General features: G+C 39.4%; 1 protein-coding gene across 1 annotated transcript; it reads left to right on the forward strand.

Moving 5' to 3' along the window:
• Window positions 1-3,441: 3,441 nt before the first annotated feature.
• On the forward strand, window positions 3,442-15,180 carry LOC108873383 (uncharacterized). Its single transcript, XM_018661549.2, has 6 exons — window positions 3,442-3,677; window positions 10,759-11,148; window positions 12,524-12,667; window positions 13,316-13,366; window positions 14,304-14,366; window positions 14,486-15,180. Exons 1-6 carry the CDS (start codon window positions 3,626-3,628, stop codon window positions 14,554-14,556), a joined length of 771 nt encoding a protein of 256 aa, XP_018517065.1. The 5' UTR covers window positions 3,442-3,625; the 3' UTR covers window positions 14,557-15,180.
• The last annotated feature ends 5,737 nt before the right edge of the window (window positions 15,181-20,917 follow it).

Raw genomic sequence — 20,917 nt, forward strand, 5'->3', positions numbered from 1 at the left:
CCTCTCTCCAGCTCTGATGCTGTTGTCCTTTTTGAGTTCGATCAGCAGGATGTGGTTTTCAGAGCGAGGTCCTGTTAAGTCAGGAACCACATGTCAAATTAGAAATCAGTCAATATACAAGAAAAAAAACTCAAATGTGCTTTTTACAACATAAACAACAGTGACTAATCTTGTGGTCAGTTCATTACATTAGTTTCATTTTTTTTTGTTCAAAAAATTTTTGAAATATTTCTAAAAATTTGGATTCATATTGCACAGGACTGCAGCAAAATTAACTGATTAAATGTTCCCTGTTTACACAAGTTTTCAGAGACAGATTTCCTCTCATTGATCGTTATGTGTCACTCACTGTACAACACCACTCAACAGAGTGTCAGTGGTTTGGGTTCAGAGATTATTGTTACTGACTGACATGTTTATTCTTCTCCAAACGTAAACATTAGTCTCATATCACCTCGAACAATTCACTGTTCATAACATATAAGACTGTTTTAACAATACAGCTAAAGATTATTTTTATGATTGATTATCATCTTTTATAACTCAGTCAGTTGGTTCATAAAATGTCATAAAATGGTGACAAACGTCCAAGATGACTTGTTTTCATTCAGTTTATTATCACAGAACACTGAAGACACAGGAAACAGTTTTAGCATCTGAAATTACAAATAATCAATTATCAGAATTGTCACTGATCATTATTATTATTATTATTATTATTACTTATTATTATTACACTTTTTTATATGAAGTCATAAACACAGTACTACATATAAAATTTAAGAGTAAACAGTTTCATTTAAGGAATAAAACTTTAAAAAGAGAGCTGCATAAAACTGTAAAATTATAACAAGAAACTGTCACTTAAATTGAATTAAGGTGAATTTTCCAGGACACAGCAGTGACATGTGCGGAGCTTTCTGCTGCTCTGGTAAAGACTTCTACTGAAGATGGTTTTAATGTGAGATGTCATTTGTGAGACAAAGCCAGTGGACCTGATGTGAAATACCAGACGACACACTGTAATAAGTCACTGTAACATTTATATACTCTGTATAAATGTCTTTCTTCATAACAATTTGATTTTGATGTTTTTAAGATCTCTGTGAGATGAGTGTTTGAAAAGAAAAAGTAGAGCTATCCGAGCTGTTTGAAGACACTCTGACTGACGGTGTGTGAGTAAAAAAGTTTTAAGTCTTGTAAATTTATTATTCCACTGTTACCATCTGAAGTGAATCTGAGGAGAAATTTAAACTCTTTCCTAAACATTTCCTAAACTCAGTTCAGATGTTTGTGTCTCCTGAGAAGAGCAGGCGACCTGGGTGATATGTGTCCGCTGTGATGAGAAAGCTGATGCAGAGCAGAGAGGAGGAGGAGGAGGAGGTGAAAGTCTGCGGGGCTTTTGTCGTCTCTACGGCCCCGTAAACCAGAGGCGGAGGATGAAAGAAAACGAGAGCGGTGATGGTGATGGTGGAGTAGAGCGCTGAGATGAGTCAGGAGAAGATTTATCACCAGTGACAGTAGCAGGAGGTGATGTCTCACTCTTTCTACATTAACAAGGCTCCACACACTGAGGCTGAAGCTTTGCATCAGGGAACACCAGGTTACACACTTTAACTTTTCATTCCTTTTGACTGCACTGAAAAAAACATGGCTGACATGAATATGACCCACTGTAGAATATACTGGAGCAGCACTGAGTGTTCAGATGATAGAGAAATCTAAAGTCCAGAGCAGAAATATTTACTATTTTTATATATGTAATATAATATATATTATAATATGAAATAATATAAACAATTATTAAATAATTATATACATATATGTATAAAATTTGAAATTACCTTAATTACTGAGCCCATGATAAACCCCAGACTGCGCAAAATTAAAAGAATAACATTACAGTTGAAAGAATATTTATTTATTTATTCAGCAACTGAAGAGTGAGAAAATTTATTTTTCAAATAATATTTATTTTAATTATTTTCTCTCATTTCAGCATCATCAGATGAAGCTGTCAGCAGCCTGCTGCTCACAAACTCAGTGCAGCTGAATAGTGGTCAAACTCTGTGAGCATGCAGGCTGATTTATTCATCTCTAATTTATCAGGCTGATTTATTAGTTTGATTTATTTATCTCTGATTTATCAGGCTCATTTATTTATCAGGCTGATTTTTGGAGAAATGTGTCACTGGGCATTATGAAATATGGAGTCCTGTATTTAAGGATTTCACTCATTGTAAACAACATATATTCATGTGAATGAAGAACTGAATGTTATTCCACACAGACAGGATATGTTCTGTGTATCACTTGTTTCATATATTCAGGTAAATGAATCTGATGTTTACACTGAGTAAAATCCCCAACATGTATGATCCTGTCATACTGTGAAGAAAAAGCTCATTTTTCCAACCTTTGGTGAGACTGTGTAACTCTAACAAACGTAAAACATAAATGATACACATCCATGTTACAAACGCTCATGGTCTGGTTTGTCAACCGGCTGATCGTGGCTAATGTTAGCTAATGTTAGCTAATGTTATATGGATGCTAACTGCTAACTGTCACTTCTGTTGGAGACAGTGTCGACTGCTCAGAAAAAATTAAAGCTACATTAGGTGAAATAAAAAAGGGAAAGTGACTGATACTGACAGTCCCTCTTTACATGACCTTCTCAGGTACAAACCGAAACCTACATGATGTTTTAATCTCTGTGAATGATCACTGAATTGGCCACGCAGTCATTTTTATAGAATTGCATGTTGGCTGTAATTGCAAATGTAAAAATTGTTTTCTTTTTTTTTTATCAGTAGTATGTTCTGAATTGCTTTGGGACGTCAGAAAATTATCCAGTCTGAGTCCCATGTTATATTACAACACTTACACAGCAACCTGACCATGTCTGTGAAGCTTCTCAGTCCAGGTCAGGGTACTTCTAAGTCCTATACAAAGAGAGCTGGACTTCCTCTCATCCAGAAGGCTTCTTCAGTTTGAACTGAGTGGTCAACCTTGATCACATTGTTCATTTTAAGTTGGGTATGTCTAACTAAACTAAAATCCAATTATTGCACATCAAAAATCTTTGAGACGCCTACGCTGCAGAAATCGTTTATTTCTTTCGCTAAATGATTACTGCACAGTTTTTACATTTGAGTCCATCATTGTGTTGCATTTCAAGCTTTGGCCTTCCCTGTCGAAGCGCCGAGGCTCATGACTCACAAACATGTTGAAAACAGTGAATTTAGTCTCAAGTCACATCACCGTTCCCTTCACCTCTTCCTCCTACCTCTTCCTCCTTCCTCCCCTCTTATCATCAGTTCTTATTTTCCCCTCCCCTCTCTGCCTCTCTTCACCCATCTCGCTTTGAAGGGAGGAAATCTGCAGTTTTGCACAAGCAGCAGCAGCAGGCCCGGGGATGAAGTGATTCACTGTATGGAGAGAGAGAGAGAGAGAGAGAGAGAGAGAGAGAGAGAGAGAGAGAGAGAGAAGTTTTACACCTCTGCACCATTTCCTCTCTCATCAGTTTTTCTGTTGTTGGCGTCTCGGTGTGATTTGTGTCGTCTGTTCTCCTGCTCTCTGTCTGTCTGTCTTCTCCCTCCACTCGTTGTCCATTGATACTGTGATGGATTTCAGGACTGTTGTGACCATCTCAGCCCTGTTTCTCATGACTGCTGGTAAGTGATTTTTTTTTCTCATATTCTAAATATTGAACAAGTTTTGGTTCAGTCTTAACCCACGGAGATATTGGGATATTCCAAGGCCTGAGACTGACGAGAAAAGTCAATCAGCGGCAAGGGTCAAACTTTAACGCGACACAAGAACACAGAAGATTATCTTCATATAACCAATACACAATAAATGAGACAGATATAAGGAATAGCACAGGTTAGTACAGGAGAGATGGACAGAAACAAGTCACAAAGTCCAGCAGAACAGTCCAACACGTCTTTCCTTTGGGTCAAAGTTCAGGCAGACAGGCTCATTGTCCTTTCACTTCCATTTAATCAATGTCAATCGCATAAGTAAGAATATCCCAGGCTCAGTGGAGATGAAGGTCGTCCCAGCATCACATCGCAACTGTTGAACTGATAATTAGCATCAGTTAGCATCATGCTACCTTAGTTAACAATCTTCAAAAACAGAGCTAAAGTTTAACTGATGAATCTGAGGCCCTCGAACCCAATAGAGAAGAAACGCCTGTGAACAGAGAGGAGAACATGAGCAACAAGCTCCGTGTGTTAGCAATAATCAGTAAATTAACACTGGATGTGTTCTGATAGCTTCAGATTTTGATTGACACGTTAGCAGTCCAGTAGAAAACCACAAAAAGAGCTGAGGTTTGAGGAAGCGATCATCTCTGCTGTGAGCTGTCCAGACACCAAATGACCTGAGGACCAGACAAAACTGTGGGTCCTGTTCACAGACGGTCTCTCTGGTTTCTCTGTGGCTGTCTGAAACTGAGAGCCATGTGGTTCATAATGTTAAAATCTGCCAGATAAAACTGATCGATAATGTTCCATGACAGGTGTCTCTATGATGCTGTGTGTTTATCAGTTATTGTCTACTGGAAATTAATATTAAAATATATTTAATAAATAATTTAATATTAATATTAATATATATAAGATATAACTTTTTTAAAATTAAAGTTCCTCCACCCTCCACAAAAGGAAAAATGAAAAAAAAAAAAAAAAAAAATTAGTTAATAACTACAACCAAAAATAATCCTAATGGATCACCATTAGATGTGGTGCAACCAAAGTGAGTCCATCAGTAAAGTAAAGGTTAACAAACATAAAAGTGACATACAATATCTAATCTAATCTAAGACGCTATGTACACAGTTGTGTGTGAGTGTGTGTGTGTGTTAAGCTTTGTTTTATGCCATGCAGCTTGAAAATATTCTCGGATTAAACTGTAGCTCAGTGTGAGGCCTTTTTCAGACATAATTTAACCATCGAACAGTTAAAATTAGAAACACAACTTATATTTGAATTAGACACTGCCCCATCGATCACCATGATCTTAACCTTCTTGTATATATATGTATGGATATCTTGTATATTAATAAAAAGTTTCACTGAGGAGGAAAATGTCGCTGAGGACGCACAAGAGTTAAAATGTCACAGAATGCAAGAGATTCCTGACTGACTGACCTTCAGTCCAAACAACTGCCAATGTCAGTGTCTTTAAACTGGATTAGTTTTACTCACTCGTCTTTTGAAAGAAATTAGTCAGAAGCTGTTTTCCCTCAGTTTGCTTGTTTGGAGTGGGCGGAGGATTAAACCATTTTTAGCCTTTTGTAAGGGGTGAGAGAGGTGTCAGAGAACCTCTACTATATATTTTACCCACAGATCAGTCTCTCAAACTATTTATTCAGTCAAGTTGAATTTATTCACACCAGTAAATACTCGTGAAGAAAAACAAGCATTTCATTCGAGGCTTTTCAAGGCTTTTCAAAGGCCCCTCCCCACTAGGGTTCTGAGATCAGACTACATAATATGATTAATTAAAGCAGTTGTTAAATCAGAGTTCAGTACAAACAACCAGTACAACTTATTCAGTGTAAATTGAACAGAGCAATGAGACGATATGAGACACGTAGATTTCTCTAAGACAAATCCAAAAAGTTTGACCTTTGTTCCAGCTGTGAATGTTGGATCCTGCTGAAGGGAATCAAACTCTGCAGCGGTGGACGGAGACTTTACGGCCTCTCCACCCCACCCACACAAAATACACCTCCAACACACATACACACGCTGTGTTTCTGGGATCAAATATCGTCAGTTGTAGATTTACTGACACACACACACACACACACACACGACTGGAGAAAACAATCAGGAATTGTGAAGATAGACTTGTATAATTGTTTTGGGCGTGTGATGGAAAAAATCACACTGATTACCACTGAGTAATATACAGTACAGACAGACTGAACACCTACACTTCGACTGAACTCAGGAAGTGACACGATTTGATGTTTGGATTTAAAAACTACTTGGACTCGTTTTGACTTTAAAGAGAAGATCTAAGTTATTTATCCCACTTATATCAATCTTTAATCTTTAAATACATCTTTTTTTGTACTGGACTTACAGGTGTTATTAATCAAATATAGAAATTTAGTCTGCTCGTATTGTTCCTATTGGTTGACTCTCAGCTTACTGCGACACTGGAGCATGGCACAACCATGCAAATTTTATTGTTCACTCTTCATACGCTTCATTTTCCTGCAGGTGTAAAGTCACAAGTGAGGCCAACACACATTTTTTTACAGTATATTTCAAACACAATTGACAGGCAAAGAAAAGCTCTGAAAAACAAGCAATTTGAGATAGAGTAAAATTAAATTCAAAAAATGTGATAAAGTGAAAAGAGGTGAAAAAAAAAAAAAAACTAGAGCAGAAATACAGTTAGAGTTCAGTCACAGTGTTGTGATACGAGGTGAGCTGCCCCAGCCGGTGAAGTAAAAGAGAAACCAATCGATCAAAATTAAGAAGAACAGCCGAAGCTGAGTCTACTCAGACCACCTCCGACCATTTTCATGTCTTCAGTCGTCACACAGACCTGCAGAGCTCGTGTGAGGGTGACAGCTCAGGGTGCAGGATACTGTTGGGGTGCACAATGACAACATATCAGGTCTCACATTATTGGGTGGAGACTGGTCTGGGACTGACTTAGAGATAACTGCAGGACTGGTTCAGGGTGGTTCAGGTTTACAAACAACCTCATATGTGTGAACTTATTTAAAAAATATTCTCACAAACACATTTGATTTGTTCACAGTATAGAATGTGATGTTACTGACTATATGGAAATGTTTGTGCATATGAACCATAACTGCAGGTTTAAACATGACTGTAACAATCTTTTTCACACGACAGAAAAATATTTAAACTGAGTTTGGACGAGTATCATTTTCATCAACTCTTAATCAACTACCCAGAAACCAGTTGTCACGGACAGCTCACTTATCACGAAGAACAGCAGAACTTGGGGTCACGGGGTTGACCTTCTGTGGATGATATTGTTGGTAATCTCTCTGGGTGAAAAACAGAAAGAGGGCACAGTTGATTTAAATGAGAGGTGTGTTTAGATTTTAGTAAAACCATGAAAACTCTCCTCCCTCTGCGATCACTATAAGAGCTGGTCTAAGCAGGTTTTAACACGAATGCAATTTTGAGACCAGAATTAAACTGCAGCGTCTGATCAGCACGAACTCCGGCTCAGCCGTGCCTCTCCTCCAGCAACACAAACACAAATGTTCCTTTGGTGCCATGAAATTATGAACCGGTGCAGATACAAAAAAACTTAGAGGAAAACTGCATAAAACTAGTGCTGGTATTTTGTTTGTATGAACAGATCCAGGAGGAGCAGAGACCTGGCCGGCGGCCGTGACGGATCGTACATTTTTACATTATTTTATAAATTATTCTTATATAAGAAATAAAATGCGGTGCATATAATATTAAACTATAATGTGAAATGCATTAATACCATAGAGTAAACAGCTGATTGTCCAACCATGTGTTTGTAGTTATACACCAATCATATTTTGTACAGTGTTATATTCGTATAAAAGTCACCCTGACAGGGCTCATCCTGCTTTTATTTTTCATATTTAAGGTATATTTTGTTTATAATACTAATGTACTAAATTTACAATTTTGAGTTAATATTTTGACGTGGTGGATGCAGGACTTCTTTGTTGAACTGATACTTTTACAGGAGTAAAATATCTCAGTGCTTCTTTCGCCCCTGGTTTTAGATTCATTCTGTGAACAGTGTAGTTTGTGTTGTAAGATATGAACTCCAACGCTGAGCTGCATTAAAAACATCTATAATTGTAAGATCTTCAACTCAAAACTCTGACCTTGCATTACGTATATGGAGCTAATCTAGTCTTGTACTTGTTTGAAGAACAGATTGTGTATAATCTAACTTCTCAGAAAATAAGTTTTATTTATCCAAACAGATATTTTTATATAAAATATAATATAATAAAATATAAATATAATAATAATTCACATTGAGATGTGAAGCATGCACACATAGAAATAAGGTTTATTGACTAAACACATCAAACCAATTGAAGTGAGCTCGTTGGATTTAGAGTTCAGACGAAGTGTAAAGTGAGAAATCTTTTTTAGGAATCGAGAGGTTAGATTAGAGTTATCAGCACTGTGCTGCTGTCAACTCAAACAAAAAACCAAAACCTCGGTTTGGGTTTTAAAAACTTTTAGTAGAACTTTAAAAACCTTAAATAAAACAGTGACAAATGTTCACATTTATCCATGGTGGTACTCAGCCATGCAGATGGTTTCAGTTCTGTTTGCAGAGGCTTTGAAACTTGTGGCGTCACACCAACACGGCGGCACTGAATAGAGGCGAGATTGTGGTGATCAGATCTGAAAAACTGACGGAGTGCTGACTGTTTTAACTGACAGGTAGTTTGGATGATCAGTACTTCACAGGGAATGAGAACATTTGTTTGTGTTGATTCTTTAATTAAAAAAAAAAAAATGCTGATGGACACATTTAAACAGATAAACAGTGTTACAGCTGAATGAAAAATGGTGGAATCTGTGAACGTAATACATATTTACATTCTACATAATACTTAAGCAGGTTGTAATGTGTCTTCTTTCATTGTTCAAATTCTTCTTATTTTAATTATTATTTGGCAGCAGGAGCAAAATAAGTGTTGCTATTTTTTATATATTCACTTTTTTAAAATGTTAAATAAATTAAAAAAAATATTTTTATTATAGAATATTACACTGGATGGGTTTGTGTGGAATGCAGTTGTGGGCCGTCAGGGCCAGCAAGGCCTTCTCTGCTGGCCCAAACACTGTCACAATCACTGAATTATATTTTTATACATGTTTTTTTCCCATTTATATTATATGTATTAAATTGTTTCCAATAGTGTTTTCTCTTCATCTCATCTAATTTCCTCTTGGTTACATTACTTCCAATACAGTCTGCTTATGTTAGAGCTTTTATCCAATCAGATTTCAGCCCCATGTTGCCAAGTTAACAGAACTCTGCCTTGGGGCCTTCAGAATCAACAGTGCAGGCCCCGGTATTCTAAAATGAAACTCAATGGAACCGTTGCCTCGCGGGTCCTTTAACCAATCAGATTTCGAGTTGGCGAGGCCCGGGCCTTCTAGCAGGGCCTTCGCTAACGTCAGCATTTTCATGTCATTTGATTGGATGGTCAGAGACCGAACTGGTCAGGGCTAGCAAACCGCATCTAGCTACTAGCGCAAGCTAATACACTTTACTATAGATTTTATAGCTGTTTTCTCTGTTGTAGAGCTTCTCTGTGCGTCTCAGTTCAAACAATAAGTCTTTTTCTATCGCTATGGAGGCTAATGCTGAAAGTCGAAAGTTTTAAATCGCTTTAGGGGTGAGAATGTCTGCTCGACAGAAACAGTTTTTTATTTGTCTACGTATAATCAGCAGTTTCGGTGAGTAAAATACATTTAACCTATATTTTATTGTTTATGTTTTTGTCATTTATTAGTTGATATTGATGCTTCTGCTGGATATGGTGTGTGTGGTGCAGCTGTGGCTGCAGTGTTTGAAGACCTGTTGAATTGTGTGTTAACCTGGGGATTTTTCTTATTTATAGCATTGCTTCAGTTATGGCATTTATTGTGGCTTCATGACATGCCTGTCTGTGCAAAGTTCTGTTGTACTGCGTTTCTCTATATTAGTTTCTATAGCCGTGACAATAAAAACATTTCCATTGATTAATTAATTCATTCCTTTCTTAGATTAGTTCTGTCGTTTCATACTACGAGGACATGCTCACCAGTGTGTGTCTGGATCCAATTTACATTTCATATTTTACATGGCCTGAAACTAGGGGCCTGTTTGATCTGTTAGATCAGGTCCAGAGTGCAGGGTCACATCACTGTGACCGGTTACCTTCAGAACCGTTCGCTTCTTGTGTGTGTGTTTATGGTGATGAGGGAACATGTGCACAACAACAGTGTACAACAGTGTAGCTCTGTGGCTCGGAGGAATGTGATAAATCAATGATCAATGATCTTATATACCAGTGTGTATGAGGACAATTATTAACCAGAGTGGAAGCAAAGAGACTTTGGGCTTAGACCACAAATTAAAAACTACTAGAATATTTGAAGAATAGTACTTGACTGAATGATCTCAGATTTTTTCAAGTTGAACTTCAAGTCCTACAGTCCTGAGCTCTGATGTTGTCATTGTACGTTCTCAGTCATTCAGGTCATGTTTGTCTTAAGAGTTGAAGACAACTGGACTTCTTTTAGATTTCTTCTTCTCTAAAAGACTTCCTCATTTCGAGAGTATGGTTGGGGAGTCCCAATTATTTAACCTGTTGGAGGTGGTCCTGAGAGTCGTTAACCCACCCTGTCGTTATGTGAGTTGTTAGGGTCACATGAGCCCAGGTGTGACTCGTTGGTGGGTCATTGCTCCACCCTGAGGGTGAGATTCTCTCCACCTGTGCAAAGTTGATATTTGAGGAGAGAAATAAATCCATCCCCTCTTACAAACTGGCATTAAAAATAAGTGTTTCTTCAAATGTTTCTTTATGCTAATATTACAAAGTCTTCATTAATTGTCAACCAGTGAACCCGGCAGGTTTGATCATCCATTAGATGTTTTACATTAATGTGAACTAGGACACAGTGATGCTCATCTTCTTTTGAAGCAGTGTGTTGATGTTGTTGTTTTCCGTACTAACTGACATCTGTCTCCCAGACGCAGACGCAGCAACACTTCCACTAAACAGCAGCGCAACTGCCCCCTCTGCTCAGATGAATAACACCTGTCCCTGCCTCAGTGCTACTCCAACCACTGCTGCCTCCAGCCCTAGCAGCTCTGCACCTGTCGTGAGCCTCCTCACCGTCCACTGGACAGGTAAATGTGAAGGAAGCGTGAGACTCTATAATTCCTCCACCGACTTCACACCTGTCTGTCACAGCAACAGCCACACTGTCCTGGAGCTTCTGAAGAATGTGTGTCTGAACATAAAAGGTTGTAAAGGACAGCCAGGCCTGATCAAAGGAAGCAGGAACGATGGTTATGACATCTCTGAGGATGGAGGAGAGTGGATGATCAGCTGTGAGACACTGGGGGTCCGATGCAAAGGTTGGTCCACCGTGTGTGTGTGTGTCACTGTTTGCCTTCAGGTGTGTGTTTTAGTGAGATACTTTCATGTGTTTTTGTAGTTTGACATTTTATACTCAGCAGTATCAAATACAATGTAGTATTTAACCACAGAAGAAGGATCTAAACATACACATACCAAATTTTGACAAGGTATCTTAAGTTTTCTATAAAACATCATCTACAGACACTAAACTTCTCAAACACATTCATTTTTTATATTGTCAAGCCAAGAACCTTGCCTAAATAAAAACAACGTTTAAAAAAGTGAGTTAAATTCTGATTGAAATCAGAAACTGTCTAATCCAAGAATATGTCACTGACTAAGAATATCACCAGGCATCCAACTTTCACAGTTTTCAGTACAAATGTGGTTTGTATTTCAGATCATGGTGATAGCAGAGAGGAGACAGGAATGGGCTTCTTACTGAAGCACAGAAAAAGAGTTTTCACATTGTTATGACTCAGTATTAGGGTTGCACAGGGGCAGAAAATTTCTGGTGAATTCCCAGACACTTTCCATGTGAAGTTAAGATGGGGAATTTTGGAAATTCTAGATTAGAAACTAGAAATTTGTACAAACTGTATCAAATAGAAACCTAAATCTGATCGTGTAGTTTTGTCAGAAACAGACATGCGGCAAACTAATACACATTCAAACAATCACATTTATGACTTTGATTTATTTGTGAGTAGAACTTCAATCAACAAAAAGCATGAATGTTGAACAAAATAAACATATAATTATATAAACATATAAACATGGTGTTAGCTAGCTAGCATCTAGCATATCTGATTTAGTAGCTAGCTACTGTATAAAGACGTAGATGTATTTTTCCTCTCAGTTAAACTTTAAGAGCACAGATCAAATATATTGAGTCCTGTAATATGATCCAAACTGACTCGACTGGATGTAGTCTGTGGGCTCAGATGCAGTAGTGAGACTATGAAATACTATGAAATAGTAGATGACTGAGAGTGACTGACAGCTTGGTTATCTGATGTTGTGGATGTTTAGACACACACACATCGTCTTATCTGTCTGATTTTGTGCGTTCTGACCACTGCAACACACTAAACAAACAAACAGCAACATGGTAATTCATGATGATCTGTCCTCGTTTCTGATTTTTGAACTGGTAAAACAGCAAATATCAAATGTAGAGACACTGAAACCATGGGAAGATTATATTTTAGGTCTAACTTAAGGCTTTACAGTTTAAAGATGCAGTGAGTCCTTTTTATAATCTAAACACTTAATTTCTTGGTCTAACTCATGTCTATGAGATTTAACAGATTCTGGGTAGATATTTCCAGACTTGAATCTGAGAACCTTTGTGTGTGTGTCCATCTGAAGTTGAGGCAGTTAAGCCAGTTGTCCCAGATGTGCGGGGACAGCTGCAGGCCTACAAAGTGGTGACAGCTTTGCTCTGCTGTGTGCTGCTGGTCCTTTTACTGATCCGCTTCACCAGGCCCACCGTCAAAGCTTTGCAGAAGAGATGTGAGTACACACACACACACACACACACACACACACAATAGACAGATGTGTATATGTACACTTGGTTGCATGCAATCAGTACTTACTCTCATATTTTCAGATAAAGAGTTGCCAGATTAAAGATTATGTCTAAGAAAAACTGTTGCCTTAAATTCAGGGATTCTGTCAAACTGGCACAATAGAATAGAATAGAATAGAATAGAATGAATGAGTGGTGTTTTTAATAAACCTGCAGAAAATAATGATACCTCATATTTTCATGGTGTATCGGGCTGATCTGGGTGTGAATCTAAAGGGTGAACATGGTGCTCATGACTGCTTATCATCATCACTGAGGGAGTGAGTATCAGTTATGAGCAGCAGGAAAGTGACGTTTCTCTGTGAGAGGTTCACAGTCACTTTAAATTCAGCTGGCTCACAGGGACAGGACACATTTAGTTTTTGTTTTACTCCGCCCACCTCAAAGTGAGTTTGTCTTGTGAAATAAAACAGACTCTGGTGAGTTTGTCAGAAAATGTCGTGTTCATGTAGGAACCATCACTCACAGAAAAAATGAGCTCCGGGGGCCAGTTATTCTGTTGCTCTGGTTATTATCAGTATCAGGTCAAAGTGTAATATTTACATGTTGACTGTGTCGCTGGTTTTCAGTGTCAGACAGGAGACAGAATCGCTGGATTGGACCAACGCAGAGTCACAGTGGTGAGTCTCTCTCTCTCTCTCTCTCTCTCTCTCTCTCTCACACACACACACACACGCACGCACACACACACAGTCTTTAACCATGAGTGTGGTGATGTTAACTTTTTCTTCCATTTTACACTGTAGGCTGCTGTGTGTGAATATACGATATACACCTCAAAACACACAAGTGGACGACACTGTTACACTGGGCAACATGTTCCTTCATCACCACGAGCACACACACTGTAGTGTATTTTGACTCTCACACACACCATCTTGCTGCCCCAAATACTCACAACAGCACCAAATGAAGATTAATCTGCTGCTGAAAGTGCTGGTGTATTGTTTCTAAACACATCCATCTTCAGGAGCTGAGAGTCAGAGACAGAGGAGGGACGACAGTGCTGAGAGACAGACGACAGCTTTTTACAGTCGTTTTAACACTTGTCTCACACACATCAGTTAACTTTTGGTGCAAAATGAACCACAGTCTCCAAAACACTTCATCATTCACCCAGAAGTGACTCATGCTGCAATGACAATGACAAATGCTGTCACCCAGCAATACTACTGAGGTACTCACTAACAACTTTAAGCATTGGAAATTACATATGTAAAGAGGTCCCCATAGGAGACAGACTTTTTCATACTACAATGGTATTGTAATCTGAAATAAATAAATAAAAGCTTGTTGTATCTCTAATTAAAACTGTCTGTCACAGCCATTCACACCAACAGATAATTTAGAGTCACCAGTTAACCTGCATGTCTCCAGGCTGTTGGAGGAAGCTGGAGAACCTGGAGAGAACCCACACAGACACAGGGAGAACATGTAAACTCCACACAGAAAAGCCCAGGGCTCAAACTGGGGTTTGAACCTGGAACCTTCTTGAGCCGCCCTGATAACAGCAGATGAATCATTTAATTGTCCTGTCTGTTTGTGTCTCTGTCTCAGTGTCTTACCATCGAGGGAAAACTGCGGTTAAAAATGATGGAGAGAAGAGACTGTCCTACCCTGGTAATACTCGCACACAGAGACAGAGTTATATACATATCTCTACATGCTAAACGAGGGCTCTTCTTTGTATAGCACTTTGATAGCACATGACTTTCTCTTCCTGTGTGTTGTCAAACCAGCTCTGGAGCGACTGGCGGTCAGTGACAGCAGAGAACCTTCATCCAACAGGAACAGTGACTACAACTTCTGATGTGCAGCTTCCTCAGCCATCATCATCATCATCATCATCATTATCCCCTATCAATAGATATTTATCTTTGTGAAAGCACATCAGTTACTTGATCAGTTATTTACCAGGATATTATTGCTAAAAGTTCATATTAGAAATTCTGTTGTAAACCATCTGAACGATCTGCCCAGAAGTTAGCCATGCTTCTTCTACATGAAAATGAAAAATGTTACGTTACATCACCCTGACTGAACTGTACAATATTTTGGGAAACACACGTATTTGCCATCATTGTACATTATGCTCATACATTATGGTTTTTAGCAGCAGTTAGCATTGGAGCTACTTCGTAAATAGCAGCCTCTGGGTACGGCGACTGCTCACAGCTGTCCAGATGAGCTGCAACAGGTCGATCAGACAGCTGCGGAGTGCAGAAGCTGTTTTAGCCAGGCTAACAGTTTACCTCACTCCCATTCTTTGTGCTAAGCTAGGCTCTGTACTGGAAAAACAGCAATAAACCTGAGAACAGCAAGGGATTAAATGTGAGATAATGACATTTGTTTTATAGTTTCTCTTGTCGACTGTGATTTGTAATTAATTTTGTGAACTTTCTATTTTCAGTAAAATGATCTGAGTTGTGTTTGACCTGATTTGTCGTCTTTGAAGTTGCTGAATGGAAAATTTTGGAGAAGACAGAGACAGAGGGAGGAGGAGGAGAAGAGAGTGAGAGACGAAGGTGGTTACTAAGCGCAGAGATGTGGTTTCCTCTGCCGTTGACACCAGCTTCCTGTTTGTGATATTTCTGTCGTAACCTGTATATCCTTCCCCCTCTCTCCCATTCTCCTCCTCTCTTTCACATCCTTGTTGTCCTCTCATTTCTTTTAGTCCCTCCTTACTCGTCATTTGTCCCTTTTGTGTGCCTCTGTTCTTTTCTTCCTCCCACCTTCTCTTGTCATCTGTGAGGCGTGATCAGGACTGAGGCTGATTGTTCATTCATCTGTTCATCTCACAACTTCACAGCTCTCACTGGGTTGAAGGAAAACACTGCATCAGATGGAAACATCTGTAATAGAAGTGTAGAAGAAGAGAGACTGACTCAGAGACTCTTCACACTGGGTCCACATCAGCTGTCAGAGCTGCTAGTCACTGCCTGTTCAGGGTCAGGTTCAAACTCATTTTCTTATCAGCTGTTTATTGCTGGGATCAAATTAAATGAAGATAACTGAAGTTGTCATTTGGGGCTTAAATAGCAGCTGATGAAACAACAAAACATAGCCTGACTGCAGTTTGGGTTCAGTCTTGGCTTCAATCAGCTGTGTTTCCTGCAACAGCTGAGGCTGTTTTCAGATAAGAAGCTACACACAGGTAGAGATGAGCTGGTGCGTTTACAGCTAAAGAGCCAGATATTTACCTCAGGAGGTGGTAGAGACCAAAAACAGAGTCCATACTTAGTGTCTCAGAGCAGGACATCACTCTTAAGTGTAGATTTGTTCCCACTTTAGGGCGATTTAGTGGAAACACTTGATGATTGATTTTATGTGGCCCGTGGGAGCTTTCAAAGACCACGATTATTAATCATATGCCGCTGTACAGAAAGATAGTGAATGCATCTCGATTTTGTTACCTGTGCAATGAAAGGACCTAGCCACTAGATGGCAGTGTCTCAATCTCAGCAGTTTCCTGTAGCGGTTTTTAGTCACTGATGGAGTTGGGAGGGCAGGCGGAAAAACCGTGTGAAAATGTCGAAGAAGAAAAAAGTTGATGCAGAGGGAAGGTAGTTTAATGAGAGATTGGAAAGCGAATAAATATTTGTGCTTAATGGAGACAAGCCGGTATGTCCTCTTTGCTACGAGGCAGCGGCGGTGTCCATGGAAACAATTTACGTCAGCGCTTTCACACCAAGCACGGAGCTAAGTATGCTAACGTTAGCCACCGAGAGAAGCAACAGAAGGTCAAAAAGCAAACAGTGATGCAGCGGTGAAAGCCAGCCGCCCGAGCTTCAAAGTATTTTTCAGAAGGTGTATTTTTGAAGCATTGTATGTGAGCAGCTGTGTCCTGAACAGAGACAGAGTCCAGCAACTAGCGGAGAATGAGAAGCGCGCAGTTGTCTGGCTGACAAAGGAACTGACAACACTGATACAGTGCATCTAGACATCTTTAAGAGGCATGGATGCAGACTTGTCAGTGAGGAGCCCCTGGATGTGGCCGCCATGCACGGGACGACAAGAGAGAGGAACATCTTCAGTGAGGTGGAGAAGTCTGTAAGTAAAATGAAATTACCCTGGGAGAAGTTGGTGGGGCTAATTACTGATGGCTTGCCTGCCATGTGTGGTACATGTGTGTACACCCCTGATAACTTACCTTTCAAAGCTAATTACTAATTAAGTTATTGAAACAAATAATAATAAAGTGCAGTGGCAATTATGTAATATGAGAGCATAGATACATTCATAAAGTCTCTTTGAGGTCAACCACAATGCTGATGTGGCCCGAGATGAAGTTAAGTTTGACACTGTCCTAAACAAAGTAAATCTGTTAGGGAGCTGCAGGAGAAAGATGTGCACACTGTGGAGGGAGGACAGATGTTTATTGATCACTATGAGATTGATAAAATTAGATTTTTTTTTTTTTTTTTTTTTTTTTTTTGATGGACTTTGTGTGGCATGCAAAGAGATCTCATGCCATCTCCATGTCTAGCTTTGTGTAACCCAACAGCTACTGGGTAAATAAGAGAGAGCACAAAACTAGTGGGGAAAGAAGATGTCAAGTTAATCAAGTTAGTCATCAAGGATTTGAGATACGAGATGAGGTATGATTGTGAAGGAGAGAACAATAAAGGAGCTCAGAGCATCATGGAAATGCGAATAGCTAAAATTAGCCTAATGCTAGCTGACAGAAAGACAGAAAATACACAGGTGGGAAAAGGCAGTCGTTGTGCTGCTTGTACATCTCAGTGGAAAGGACAGAGAGACTGGCCCAGGCAAACCCTATAATAATGAGATAACTACCCAATTCCAGATGTTAAAAGCTTGCATAGATTTACCCAAGAAGACTAGAAGCTGTAATTGCTGCCAAAGAGGCTCCTACAGAGTGCTGAATTAAGGGTCTGAATACTAAGGAGAGATTCAGGATTTTGACTTTTTAATAAGTTACAGTCAATAGACAGAAGTGATCTATATTGTACATTAAGTGTTGTGTTGATAAAGACAACTGTGCCAGCCACACACACACACACACACACAGAGGGATGTGTTGGCTGTATCTGTATTTTATCCTGTCCTCAATACACCTGTGTGCAGACTACATTTCTCTCTCTCTCCCTCTCTCTATGTTGTGTGTGTGTGTGTGTGTGTGTGTGTGTGTGTGTTCATGTATGTGTGTGTGGGTGTGTGTCCATCTGTTTAAGAGTGGGTGTATTTTGCCTCGTCCTCCCTGGTCAGATCACGGTATGAGATGATAATCTGGCCTCATTGCAAATGTCCCATCTACAGAAACAATAACAGATGACTGCAGATTACAGCTGCAGATTATCCAGTGGGGGATTGACACGGGGGAGACAGAAATGGAGGGAGAAAACAAGAAGAAAGAGGGAAATATGAAAGAGTATGTGACATATTCAGGGAGGTGAGGACATATCAAAAAGGGATGAGTTATGAAGGACAGATAAACGACAGACAAACAGAAGAGGGAGCTGTCTGGACAGCAGATAGATTAACTGGAGGAGACAAATAATTTGTCACTGTCTGAAATAATGTGGATTTAAAAGGGCTCATAAGGAATCTTAATGCTGATGAATATTGTCACATTGATTTCACAGATCAGAACGTGTGATTGACAGGTGATCTCCAAGCAGCACTTTACAAAAGACAGAAACCAGAATTCATGATTAGCCATGAGCTATCTGGATCCTTAAAACCAAATACCAAAAAAGTCAACAGCAGGATCTCCACATGACAGTCCACCACCAGAATTTCAGCCTCCCCTGCTCCGTCTGTGCCTCCTGTGCTTTGATAGAGCAGCCGGCTGACTTAGCTGCTCGCTGCAGCTAAAAATAATAAGGGAGTTTCTTGGGGATTACCAGTTTAACAGTCAGTGTTTTATGCAGCAGACGGCCACTAAGCAAATGAAATGATAACCTAAATTGGGCCTGCGCATGAACATTAAGCCCAAAGCGACAAAGTGAAGCTGTAAGCAAATGTTTGGCCAAACCAACTGAGCAACTGACTGAGGATCCAAAAATGAAGCCGACTGATCTCAGAAAGATATAAGAGAAGATAAGTACGGATAGACTAAATATCAGTAAATTCTGCTTTTCTTATTTTTTAAGTTGATGAAATCAAAAGTTACAGTATTTTAACATTTGAAGAAACACTTATTTTTAATGTCAGTTTGTAAGAGGGGATGGATTTATTTCTCTCCTCAAATATCAACTTTGCACAGGTGGAGAGAATCTCACCCTCAGGGTGGAGCAATGACCCACCAACGAGTCACACCTGGGCTCACATGACCCTAACAACTCACATAACGACAGGGTGGGTTAACGACTCTCAGGACCACCTCCAACAGGTTAAATACCTGGGACTGCCCAACCATTTTTCAGACCTGAGGAAGCCTTTCCGATGAGAGGTGAGAGTCCAGTTGCCTTCAACCTCAGCACTTAAGACGACCATGATCTGGATGACTGAGAACCAACACAGATAACTTGTAAGAATGAATTGCAGAAGCATCTAAAGTACCAACTGAAGAGTAAAACAGTTGGTAGCAGAGTGTGAGCAGTAAGAGGCAACATATCAGTGACTTCTTCTGACTTACAGCCAAGTGAAAATGAAAACTCTTAGAACTAGAAATGGAAGTCTTTCGAAAAGCACATAGGATTAACGTCCTATCAGAGATGTAGGCCCAGTCCCTAACTGGCTCCTGTCCCCTCACTACATCCACCCTCTGTCCATTTGGGTCGCCATATTAAGGACTGTCCTGGACAGATAAGTGTGGAATGTAAGTGGACTGTGAAGTAGTGAGGCTGTATTTGTGCAGGTTTACGATCATCCTCACAGGAAGTCCACATGCAACAGGAGAAAACAGGATGTGTATATCTATACATACAAATATATACATATATTTCTTCAAAAATATATACTCCTGCTATCCCGATTGACTGCCTCCAATCTAAGCAATGTACCAATATTAGTATATATTATTGGTCTATCCTCACCTCAATGTCTCAGTAGCCTCACAGCAAAAACATGAACTATGGAAACTCAGATCTGTTGCAGTAGGGAGAGACGTTAACTAGCCTACGATAGTGAGGGATTATCGGGGGGCTGGAGCCAATCCCAGCTGAGATTGGGCGAGAGATGGGGTACACCCCGGACAGCATTTTACAATATCTAACAGGCTTCTTCACTGTGAAACACCATAACAGCTATGCAAGCAGGGCATCAGGGCTGTCCAGTAATACCCTCCCCTTTCATAGGATGTGCCCTCCATGGCTGTGAGCAGGGAGCACTTCTAATGAAGGGTGAGGCCATACTGTACATTATTATTATCTTTTTGTTTTTAAATCCTTACAGTTTATTTAGTGGTTTGTTATTCTGCAAAAAGACACAGAGTTAATATTCATTTATCATTCAGTTTATTTGTATGAACTCTTTAAAGCTCCTGTAATAATTACCACAGGAAATAAACAAATATGTCATATATTTATAATATATTCATAATAAAATCAGATATAGAAAGAGGCATGGAAGAGGCATACAGCCAGATAATAAGGAGAATAATAAGGATGATTATTCTTTTGAAGTCAAATTATGTTTGTGAGTAAAATGTTTTTACTTTTATCTTTAAGTTTAGTCCAAAATTTGACTTTTGGCAGTTTGATTCACCAGGCACTGCACCCAAAAGGCACAGAAATTATAATATGCTAATTAACCAATGTACTATGTTTTTTTGTTTGTGTGGTAACTTCAGGCCACATGGGTGGTGACGTATCTCCAGGTTGGTGCAGGTAGTTCTCTCAGTTATGATAACCCTTTACTCAACCACAGTAATCACTGAGATCACAGTAGCATCACTAAAATTCAACAGGTTCAACAGGGGAAATAAACAGATGATCAGATGGGTTTTATACAATCCTCCAGGTTTGACATGAGGGTGGAGCTCAGGGTCTGTCACACATCTGACTTTTATGCACGTGACAGGAGTCACAGAACTGAATTTAACACTGATGCTAACAGTATTATTGGAACTGATAGACACCAGGTTTAATAAGCCATAGTTTTTCCTTTAAATACCTCACACTCCTCACCTGACAGTTGCATCCTCCTGGGTGGGTGATGAAACACGTGCAGTCAGAATATAATTAATTTTGTCTTGATAATGAGGT

This window comes from Lates calcarifer, linkage group LG5, assembly GCF_001640805.2.
Source record: "Lates calcarifer isolate ASB-BC8 linkage group LG5, TLL_Latcal_v3, whole genome shotgun sequence".
Lineage (NCBI taxonomy): Eukaryota > Metazoa > Chordata > Actinopteri > Centropomidae > Lates > Lates calcarifer.